The 12,222-nt window shown below is 39.5% G+C and overlaps 1 protein-coding gene across 2 annotated transcripts in view; it reads right to left on the minus strand.

The window, feature by feature from the left end:
• Positions 1–12,222, minus strand: part of HEPACAM2 (HEPACAM family member 2) — a gene marked incomplete at both ends in the record, with an annotated part of 45,290 nt that overhangs the window by 26,028 nt on the left and 7,040 nt on the right. The window contains 2 exons of one of the 2 annotated variants that reach the window (XM_080700955.1): positions 7,089–7,373; positions 11,403–11,753. In XM_080700955.1, coding sequence (XP_080557081.1) covers positions 7,089–7,373; positions 11,403–11,753 — 636 coding nt within the window. Of the gene's footprint in view, positions 1–7,088; positions 7,374–11,402; positions 11,757–12,222 lie in introns of both variants that reach the window. The other variant, XM_080700954.1, reaches the window with a different exon arrangement.

Consider the following 12,222-nt stretch of genomic DNA (forward strand, 5'->3'; position numbering starts at 1 on the left):
TACACACACTAAAGTCCAAGAACCTTTTTGAGAGGAGACCAAGGCAGACTTGGTAAAGAAGACAAGAGTAATCATTAAAATATGGCCATTTAGTTTAGGTTTCTGTGTTCCCATCGGCTTTTAGGGTTTATAGAATGTGGCTAGAAGAACAAATTGCCTCCTGTTTAGGTTTTTGTTTTTTGGTGTTTGTGTTGTGGTACTGGGGATTGAACTCAGGTCTGTTCTACCTCTGAGCTATATCCTCTGCCCTATCTCATTTTTTATTTGAAACAGGTCCTCATTAAGTTGTTGAGGCTCTTGCAAAGTTGCTGAAGCTGGCCTTGAACCTTTGATCCTTCTGTTGCAGCCTCTGAATTGCCTCCTAATTTTATGCATGTGAAAAAAATGAGTGTTTACAGTGTGTGCTGACATTACTCAGAACTCCTTTGGAACTCATTTGGAATCACCTTAGGACCTTGCAGCATGATGGAGTTTTCTAACACATAGTAATTCCTCAGTTTTGGAGAGTGGGTTCACTTTGCAGAGGAAACCCACAATCATGTAACACCAAGGCTGGGAAATAAAGTCAATGACTTAGCTAAAAAAATCACTCTCGTTGAAAAATAAAACCCACTTTAAAGAAAGGAATCTGGTCATTTCAGCTTATCTTCTTTACTAACTTTTCATTATTTTATTTTGCTTCTTTCTCATTCGTTGGGTTTCATGATTGGCATAATCATTTCTTTCTGTCTTAACTTATATGCTCTATCTAGCTCCTCAGAGTCAGCCTCAGATCCTAACACCTTGAGGCATTTAAATTCTTTGTTTCTGACTTTTGAAAATGTATCATATTTTATCTGATCACACAGTATAAGAAATAAAATCCTTAAACATATCCAACTATACCACTCCTAGGTATCTTTCTAAAGCGACTGGAATCAGAATATTATAGAAGTATATGCATACCGGTGTTTATAGCAGTGCAATTCACAGTAGCCAAATTATGGAACCAACACAGGCGTCTATCAACAGATGAATGGATCACAAAATTATGGGATATGCACACAATGGAATTCTACTCAGCCATAAAGAACAAAATTATGATATTTATAGCAGTGCAAAAATTCACAGTAGCCAAATTATGGAACCAACACAGGCGTCTATCAACAGATGAATGGATCACAAAATTATGGGATATGCACACAATGGAATTCTACTCAGCCATAAAGAACAAAATTATGATATTTGTAGGAAAATGGATGGACTTGGAGAACATTACATTAAGTAAGATTAGCCAGTTACAGAAAGTGAAGAGTCATATGTTTTCTCTCATATGTGGAAGCTAAGGAGTAGTCAGGATACCAGAGGGACTTCAGAAAATGGAGGAGAAACTCCAGGGGAGCCAAGGAAGTGGTCTAGGAAAAGGGAGGGTGAGAGGGAGAATCAATTAAGAAATCCCTTTCATTGACATTACACGCATGTGTGAGAATACCAATGTCAAGCTTAGTATCCATATGGGAAGGGGAGTGAGGGGAGGGAGTTGGGAGAAAATCCACCAAGTGCTGTGTGTATGTATGTCACTATCACTGTGTACTGCCTTATGCTGTGAGACTAATGCACTTACAAAAAGAGAATCCTAAAAGGACTCTGAGAAGCTCAACAATGAAAAGTCACTTTTACTGCTCAGAGAACCAACGTCCACATTTCAGTGTATGATCACATTTTGCTTCTCTGTCTGTCCCTGTCTGTCTCTCTGTCTCTCTGTCTCTGTCTGTCTCTGTCTCTCTCTCTGTCTCTCTCTCTCTCTTTCTCTCTCTCTCTCTCTCTCTCTCTCTCTCTCTCTCTCTCTCTCTCTCTCTCTCTCTCACACACACACACACACACCCCTATCTAACTATATCTCACAATGTACACACTGCTTACAATCTCTTTCCTTCTGACTACATGTCATTTCTTTTATAATTAGTACTTCAGACTGACCATCCCTCTACTTTGGGGTGGAGGCATTGTTCATGTGGATGAGTGATCCAGTTGGAGACATTTGGAGTGATTCAACCCAAGTGGCCTCTGATATGAAGAGAAAGCAGAAGGACAATTCCATTTGACTTTGGATTATGGTTCACTTTCTTGCCTTTGGCAGCGATCTCCCAATGGAAATTAACCCCCTGTCTCAAAAATGGCTGTTTACTAAATGACTTGTAAAATCACATATCATCTGTTCTCTTTAACGATTTATGGCTGGGTGGGAACAATACCGAAATTTCTGCCATGATGCTGCTTGCCACTCTGCTTGGGAGCAGATGGTAAGTATTTACCGTGAATGACCCTTTTGTTTTTTTTCCTTTAATTTTTATCACTTAGAGTACTCCCCTGCAGCAATACCATATGTTGCACAAAAAATGTAGTGGTTGTTGGGTTATTATTTACAGCTGAAGCTGGAAAGTGTGTGTGTGTGTGTGTGTGTGTGTGTGTGTGTGTGTGTTATACATATGCATGTAGACATTTTTTTAAACTATTGACTTGGCATTATATTCCGCCAAGGCCAATACCAAATTATGATATAACCTCATAACTATATGATCAATCTGACTAGGTTATACTTTTCTTCTGCCGAAATAAAAAAATAATTCCTGCTTTCATAAAGAAGACTGTCATGAGAGCTGCTTTTAGAAAACAAATAGATGCTTCATGCTGGTATTCTAAATTATGATGTGGACCTCAATAGGGAAATATTGGACTATGACATTTACTAGACTATTGAGGAACTTTGCTAAAGGTCAGAAAAAAGGGGCCAATGCACTATAATGAAGAGGCTGTCATCTAGTAATAGAAACTTAACCTTTCCACAGCATCATCAAGTAACACTGAAATCTGAAATGGATGTGAACAAAGATAATCTATTCCATTTTAGTCAAGTTCAAGAAACTTTATTGAGTTCTTAATCTGTGTCAAGTGCTGTCTTATAGATACAAAGATGAATGATGTAGGATCTCTATTTGAGGCTGGAGTGGAGAAGAGTCAAAGAAAAGACAATGTAGTGAGAACCAGGGAAGAGATGGTATAAGACCCTGTAGGACCACAGTGAATTTCTTAGTGACACTGAGGAGATGAGACCAGGTAGGGCAGGTGAGCCATTCTGGAGAAGATGTTAGAAGAAAGAGGAGGGCCAGGAGAAGAAAGAGCAGTGAGAATGACTGAATCAAGCACAGATTCCCAGTGTGCATGAAGAATCAAGTTTGTAGACATACTGGTACAAAGTCAACAGATGCAAGAGATGAAAAATCTTCATAGTATGCATTTTATTTGTTACCCAACACAGAGAAAATTAAAACAAAAACAAACAATAACTCAGAGCTGAAACAGTAATAGCAAGAGAAACTATTAAATTAATGAACCTGGATTTTGTTCCTATATGGTATGTGGTTGATGATTATTGCTTAGCACAAAAATGACCCTGATGTTTGATTTTTTAACCAAATCAAACTATGAAAGAGTGAATGAATGAATGAATGAATGAATGAATATCAGTAAGATGAAATGTTGACCAAGTGAATGTTTCTGTATTTTAACATAAAGGTAATCAAGACAAAAATAATACTAGATTTACAATTACCAGTTAATAAGAGTAAACAATAATTTTAAGCATGTAGATTTTTTACAAAGATTTGGGTAAATGAAATGCATATTTGTGAATTTTCTAAGTGTTATTTTTCTATGGTCTGTTTTTTACTCATATTTTCATAGGCCATGGTGACAAGATTATAAAGAAGAAAGTTCATCCTATAAACAAAAGACATGTTTTGTGAAACACGAACTTATTCAAATTGGGATATTTTATTTATTTGTTTTTGGTGGTACTGAGGTTCCTGGAAACCTTTATTTTTTTATTTTTATTTTTATTTTTTGGGTGGTACTGGGGTTCCTGGAAGCCCTTCTACTTCTGGGCTACACTCCCAGACCTATTTTTACATTTTTATTTGGAAACAGGGTCTCCTAAGCCAGCGCGCGCGGCTGGCTTCGAACCTGTGCGATCCTCCTGTCTCAGCCTCCCAAGCGCGGGGATTAGAAGCGTGCGCCACCACGCCCGGCTTCCTGGAAACCTTTATACCTCCGGGCTACACTCCCAGACATATTTTTATACTTTTTTTATTTGGAAACAGGGTCTCTTAAGCCAGTGCACGCAGCCAGCTTCGAACCTGCGTGATCCTCCTGTCTCGTCTCCCAAGTGCGGGGATTACAAGCGTGCACCGCCACACCTGGCCAAACTGGGATATTTTAAATAACATAGAAAAGGAAAGAAGGCTTAGGAGTCTAAAGCAAACTACTTAACATTTTCAGGCGTGATTATGGGTTATGCTCTCATTTTTATTATTTATTTATTTATTTATTTACTTATTTATTTATTTATTTACTTGTGGTACTAAGGTTCCTGAAAACCCTTCTACCTCCGGGATACACTCCCAGACCTATTTTTTATTTTTTATTTATTTATTTATTTATTTATTTATTTATTTATTTATTTATTTTTTGGTGGTACTGGGGTTCCTGGAAGCCCTTCTACCTCTGGGCTACACTCCCAGACCTATTTTTATATTTTTATTTAGAAACAGGGTCTCCTAAGCCAGCGCGCGCGGCTGGCTTCGAACCTGCGCGATCCTCCTGTCTCCGCCTCCCAAGCGCGGGGATTACAAGCGTGCGCCACCACGTCCGGCGTTATATTTTTAAATTTGGAAACAGGGTCTCCTAAGCCAGCGAGACTGGCTGAGAATCTGAGCGATCCTCCTGTCTCCGCCTCCCAAACACGGGGATTACAAATGTGAGCCACCACGCCCGGCCATTTTTATATTTTAAACATTGTGCATCAGTATATCCTGTGACAATAATGAAATTGGTATACTGACTTGCACATGTTGAAAGAAATATCTTATTTCACTTTTCCAGATTAAAATAAACTATGCAGTAATAAAAGTGTGTTTTGAAAACGATATTTTTATATGCCCGTATTTGTTTATGCACTTTCCCCTCAGGAATTCTTCATTTAAATTTATGGCCAGAGTTTAAATGTAACATCTCTATGGTATCTGTGCTATTCTAGTTCATATATTTGGTTGTGTAAACTCTCTCTCTTCTACTAAAATAAAGGTCAATCCAGCTTCAAAAGTCAATGATTCTTTTCACGTAGCTTAATTGTGCTGGTCAAGCTAAACTTCTCTGTCTACCATTTCACTCCTTACCTCTTCTTTTCTTCCCACCAGTTAGTTCCCTTTCCTGTCATACTACTGGTACTCAGTTTTAGCCAGAAGCATCATAAGGTTGGGGAAAGGCTGCATTTTGTACTGGTGCTTAAAAAAAAGAGGTAATAACACCAGATGTGGTGGCGCACACTTATAATCCCAGCAGTTGGGAGACTGAACAGGAGGATCGCACAGGTTTGAAGCCAGCCTCAGCTACTTTGTGAGGCTCTTAGCAACTTAGTGAGACCCTGTTTCCAAATAAAATATAAAATAGGCCTGGGAGTGTATCCCAGAGGTAGAGGGACCCTGGGTTCCACCCCCAGGACCACAAAAAAGGGGTGATGACACATTTCCTCGAGAGAATACAATCAGAGTACTAATGAGGGAAGTGGATGTGCTGACCATGACAACAGCATCTATATGTGAAGTGCTTGCTCTGTGTCAGTCATTGGCTAAGTGATGGGCAACACCTTATTAACTACAGCAGTGTGGGGAGGCAGTTTTAACTATTCATTTTATAGGTGTCTGTCTCAGAAGTATCAAAGCCTCAGGATCATCTAAAAAAGAATCACAATATATGGTGGGTGTGATGATGTCACTCTCCATCAAGAGGTTTATTTCAAGTGACACAGGTAATAACCAAACCCACTTCCCAACTGAGTTAGTCTGACTCCTAAGTACTTAAGTATAAGACTTTAGTACCTCATCAAGTATTTCCAGGATATAGTTGACAATTGACTGGATACATATATGAATGGATATATATTCGCTTCTTACAATGCAAACAGCTGAAACCTCTGCTCTTATGATAGAGGTGGCAAGTTTTCTTTTGCCATACCTCACTGTTCTTTTGTTAAGGTATTGTATCCATGCTCTAAGCTAGGTGGTAACCGATAAGAGGACTGTATATCAGATAGGCTGCTGGTTCTAAAGTTGAGGATATTTGCCTCCCAGAGGACATATGACAATGTCCAGAGACATTTCTAGTTGTGACAAATGGAGGGGCAGGCTACTGGCATGCATTGGTTAGAAGCCAGGGAAGCTGCCAAACATCCTGTTCTTCCTGGAACAGTAAAGCACCATCCAGCCTAACATGTCTCTAGTGCAGAGGTCTGTAAACTCCCTACTAAGCTGAAGTTAAAATGCAATATTGAACACATTAGCGGTAGTGCTATGGAGTAGAAGAAACTGGGAAAATAATATAATAAGAAAGGAGTGGGTCCTTGTTTTGGTTGGTGATGGTAACATGACATGAGCTGAAGGGTTTGATAAACTTCACTGTGTATATGAGAAGAAGAAACAAAAAGCAGAAATAATCACTGATTTCCTAGGAACCTGAATACCTCATGGCAGAATAATTTACATTTCCTATGACTATGACCCTTCCTGCATCCTTCTTCTAAAAATGCTTTAGATAATGGACAGAGAGAACAACCATGCCATGGGGTGTACTACCCAGGAGTAACTTGGGAATATTCTTTTATCTTGGGATCATCTACAGAGTACATCCCTCTCTCCATTTATCACTGACAACTCTTCCTTTTTGGGGAACAGTTAGCACCTCTGCACAGTTTTGGGTTCTTAAAGTTGAGAGTCTCACCTTCCACTGGAAATGATGTCTGTACTAAATCACAAATTGTATCCTGACTAGCCAATATTTCAACTTGATCTTTAAGAAATAGAGTCATGCTAGTAAATCAATTTCATGGCAAACCGGTACCTCAGAGATGTGATTATCAATGGTACTGAACTACAATAATGGTACAGACCAGATGGTATCTGGTGCTAATATTCTCTATACATACCTCAGTGAGAACTTCCTAGGGGAAAAAAACCCTCAGGAGTATCTTTAAAAAAAAAAAAAGAATCACTTACAATATATGGTGGGTGTGATGATGTCACTCTCCATCTTACTGACGGGGTTCTTCACCAGGCAACTGTAATTCCCAATGTCTTCCTTGGTCACTGGAGCAATATGAAGGGTGTTGTTTGGGGGAGCAAAGGTGTAGGTAGAGCTTGTGCGGATGGGCCTCCCATTCTTCAGCCACTGGTACACCAGCCGGGTGCCCCCTTCCACCCAGCACATCAGGGTCATGTTCCCCACATACTCAACAGCCCCTGAGGAGGGGTGACTTAGTACCATAGGCTTTGTGACAGGATCTGCAACATCAAGAAAGGTAGAAATTATTTTAGACATCCATGGAATTAAAATAAAACTATAAGGTTTTTAAAATGTTAAATCTTGGGGAAATGGTCCCAGAATTTGATACCTGTAAATGTAGACAGTTGAGGCAATAATTACAGAAGAAAATGAGAATTCATAAAAATAGAAAAATGATAAAATATAAAAATTTTACTTAGAGTCAGAGTTAATCAAATTCTAGAGCTTAACTCTTCAAAGATTGTCTAACAAAACCCTTTGCTTTGTAGATAATGTAGCCAGTGGCGGGGAACCCCAGCTTCCTTATTATCCTGTTTATTCCCCAACATGATAAAACTATACTCTCACAGGCAAAGTTTATATGGTTATTCCCCCCTGGACTTGTCCTAATGTACTAAGAGCAGCTGGTTAGAGTAGATGTAGTGAGTCTAGATTTTCATCCACTATATACAAAGTATACAGCTCATACATAGAATTTTGGAGAATTTAGGGAAAGTGTTAGGGATTCATGTAGCACAATTTCCTTTTTTTTTTTTTTTGGTGGTACTGGGGTTCCTGGAAGCCCTTCTACCTCCGGGCTACACTCCCAGACCTATTTTATATTTTGAAACAGGGTCTCTTAAGCCAGTGCGGCTAGCTTCGAACCTGTGCTATCCTCCTGTCTCCACCTCTCAAGCACGGGGATTATAAATGTGCGCCACCACACCCAGCATACAATTTCCTTTTCTATGTGAGAGAAATGATGATATGTTTTAATCATTTTGTGTTGCAACACTATGTTAGCTATGTTAGTTATTTTAACAAGCCAGTGCCTACATTGACTCAATCTGATAATAGGATAAAATGTGTTACTGGGATTATACCACCACATTAGAGCTATAAAAGAAATCCAATATAAAGTTTTTGGAAAGTCAAATTATAGAAAAATAGTTTTATGGTATGAGAATAGCACATAGCAGGTACTTAACTACTTGCCAAATAAATACATTTCCAAGTATGAGTCTTTCCCCTCTGATTTTAAACTCTGGAGTTGATGGATAAGGGTGGAAGTTACCTATGCATTTGCAAATATTTTCAGCAACTTTCACCAGTCTTCGAGGTTCTGTACTCTCTGTTTGATAAACTCAGGGACTTGCCCAGAGTTACACAGCATTCAATGGCAAAAGAAAGAGGGCTTTATATTTAGCCGTGTTTCTCTCCTGTATTTTGGAGAAATATACATTTAGCAATCTCCTTCTGTAAGTGATTAAACAGCACAAAGGGAACAGGATGACCCGTAAGTGACTGAGAATTGACTCTAATACTTAGACTTTGATTTCTTATCAAGCTGGTATCTGGGGTTAATACATCTTTCTCCTTCAAATTTATTTTGAATTACGCTTATGTTTCCCTACAATGGTAAATGTGCACTAGAGCACACGCAGACCCAACAATCCATCCCAGAGAAGTTAGAAATAAACAAAAGATAAGAAGAAAAGAGGCTGAAAGCAACTTGTAGGGGATTTGAACAGTTCTGAAATCTCCAGCATTTTTCAAAGTGGATGTAATCAAGTGGCTTGTTCATTTCTTGTTTTCTCTGGCCAGAGAAAATAATTTAGAACAGCCATTTTTTTTTACATTATTATGGTTTAAGAAGAAGTATGAATTGTGTGCATTTATTATAAAAGCTTACATTTTAAGCACATCACTGTATGGAAATATATGTGGGATGGAATAAACAGGAAACACGTGATCAGTCTTGTATGAACAGAACCTATCAATGGTGTAGTCACTGGTGCTGTGATCAGACACTTATCTAGAACAGTGTAACTCGCACGTGGGAGTTTCCCTTCTGAGAAGAACTTTTGTTCAGGTCTTAAAAGCCTGTGAAGGTTTTAGCAAATTTTTGCTTGCATTTCCCTGAACAGATATAACCTCACTATTCATTAACATGTTAGGGATGGTCTAGAAAAAGCTTTTTTGGGCAGGCACAGTGGTATATGCCTGGAATCCCAGTACTTGGAAGACTGAAATAGGAGGATGGTAAATTCGAGGCCAACCTCAGCAACTTAGCAAGACTCTCAGTAACCTAGAGAGATCGTGTGTTCAAATAAGTATGTGTATATATATATATCTGACAGTATAACTCCGAGGTAGAATGTTCCTGGGTTCAATCCCCAGCACTCCCTCAACACAGTTGGGGGAGAGACGAGGCACCACACAGGAACACATCATGAGCAGTCATGTTAAATATTCTCTGGCTTTTCCTTACAGTTGCTCTCTGAGCTTCTACTTCCCTGCAGCCTTACCACTCACTAATACACGGAGAGTTATGGAGTCTGCTAATGGGCAGCAAGGTTTGAGGCACTGAGGACAGGTCAGCAGACAACACTAAGTTCCTGCTCCCATGGACCTTGTATTCTAGTCAGGGAAGAGGAACAATAAGTAAATATTATCTAATATGTCTAAGAAGTAATAAGTGCTATGAAAAAGAGAAAAGCAGAAATGACGATAGTGACGTGTGTACGCTCGTGCCCACATGTGAGTGTGTGCTCGAGGGAGTGAGATTATATTTTATATTGGGTGGTCAGACTTCACAGATAATTTGATATTCGAGCTAAGACCTATAGGAAATAATATTTGGCAGAAACACCACGTAGGAGCTGGGCATGGTGGCGCATGCTTGTAATCCCAGTATTTGGGAGGCTGAGACAGGAGGATCGCAGATTCAGTGTCAGCAAGTTAGTAACGACTTCTCCAACTTTGTAAGACCCTGTTTCAAGATAAAGAACAAAAAAATAGGGCTGAGGGTGTAGCTTAGAGGCCGAATGCCCCTGGGTTCAATCCCCAGTATGGCAAAAAAAAAAAAAAAAAAGAAAGAAAAAGAAAAACAAAGACATGTAGGCAGAGTAAATAGCAAGGGCAAACACCCTGCCATGTGTGTTTGGTCTGTTCAAGGAGGATTAGTACTAACATTTTATTTTGAGTGAGATAGAAAGCTATGGGAGGACTTTTAGAGGGCAAGAGGCAGTAGAAGAAGCAGGGTGGCTAGGTGGCAGGCTAGTAGCACAGGCCAGGCCACAGCTGTGCGGGTGAGCTGGGCAGTGATGCGGGTGGTGAGAAGTGCTTGGACTGTGTGTGTATTTTGAAGGTAAAGCCAGTGTGGTTTTCTTGTGGACTGGGTGTGGGTTATAAGAAAAGGGGGGGGTGTCTATGATTAAACTATGGCTGATCAATGGATAGAATGAAATTAATATTTATTAAATAAGAAAAATTAACAAATAAACAGATCTAGAGAGAAAAATCAGAAGCTGGGATTTTGGACAAAATATATTTAAGCTATCTCTCTCTCTCTCTCTCTCTCTCTCTCTCTCTCTCTCTCACACACACATACACACACACACACACACACATATCTATATATAAAGTCTTGCTAAATTGCCAAGGCTGGCCTCAGACCCGTGACCCTCCTGCCTCTCAAGTACTGGGATTACAGGTGTGTGCCACCACACCTGACTACCTATCTTAATAAGATAAATAAATGTCTGAAAGTTTGCTAACCCCACTCTTTCTGAGAGAACATTTCCAGAAACTTATATTAGTCTTAGGTGTGGTTCTTCAGTTCATCCGCCATTCAGATGGTGTATCAAAATAAAAGACTTTATGTAGCAAAAATAGGGCTCTTCCCACAGTGCATTCTACTACAGAAAAAATAAAAATGTCTTTATCTCAATTATATTAGCAAATTTATACTTGGTAGTTCCAAAAGAAACTAAGAATAATAATTATACTTACTACTTAATTATCTTTTGCTGGGCAATGTGCATATCTCTTATACACACATCTAATTTAATCCTCAGAAAGCCTTGTAAGGAAGTAATATCATTAGTCTTAACATCTCATGATGAGATGTTAAGACTTTGAGGGTTAATTGATTTTCCCCAAAGTTGTAGAGCCAGGGCTCAGGACCTTAAACCTAGGATATTTAGCATCCTGAGCTTCTGCTTAAACCCACACTAGCTTGCCTTGTCCAGCCACAGGAGACTCACCATCAACGGTGACTTGGATCTTCTGACTCGAGGAGAGTGTTCTATTTCCCTGGACGTTGACCTTCACGATGTAGTTGCCTTCATCAGTGAACTGCAGTGGGTTGATAAGCAGCGATGCATTGGGTGGCATCATGGTGAACTTGTGTTGATATTCCAAGTCGGGAACCACAGACTTATTTACAGAGCCCAGTAGGTACTTGGGCATCGTGTGAGGCCTCTCAAATAGCCATATGATCTGGATGTCTGATGCTGGAGTGTGAAAGCCATAGTGCACGGGAAGGTACAGGGCCTGACCCCTGATACCATGCACAGTGTGTGATGGTACAGTCACCTTAAGCCCCGAACAAACAACTGCTGCAAAGGAAAGGAAAGCAGTGAGGATTCCGAGCCACATCTCATAATCCAAAGGGCAACTGCAGAGAGAACTGATCAGGTGGTAATCCTTCCCAAAGTAGGGAGGATTCTAAGTACTGACCATTCTAGTACCAGTGTCAGGCAGAGGTAAATATTTGTCTCTGAAAGCTCATGCATTTAGAAGACTCCACCCAAAGTCCATGCTGATTGCATGGCTTCTTTAAAGGTGAGATGAAAAGGAAAAGCAGAAGTTATTATTTACGACTGTTAAGAGGTAATGGAAAAAGGAGAACTGGGAAAGATTATTAGTTCTAAAGTCCACCGAAAACATTTAAAATTGACATTATGATGCTAATAATGTCTGTGTCATATATTCTGATTAAAGGGCTAGGGGATACTTCCTTCTAAGTATTTTCCCAAAGCTTTATAAATGGATAAATATCCCATGTTTGGATTTTTTTTCTCC

This window comes from Muscardinus avellanarius (assembly GCF_963383645.1).
Source record: "Muscardinus avellanarius genome assembly, chromosome: 9".
Lineage (NCBI taxonomy): Eukaryota > Metazoa > Chordata > Mammalia > Rodentia > Gliridae > Muscardinus > Muscardinus avellanarius.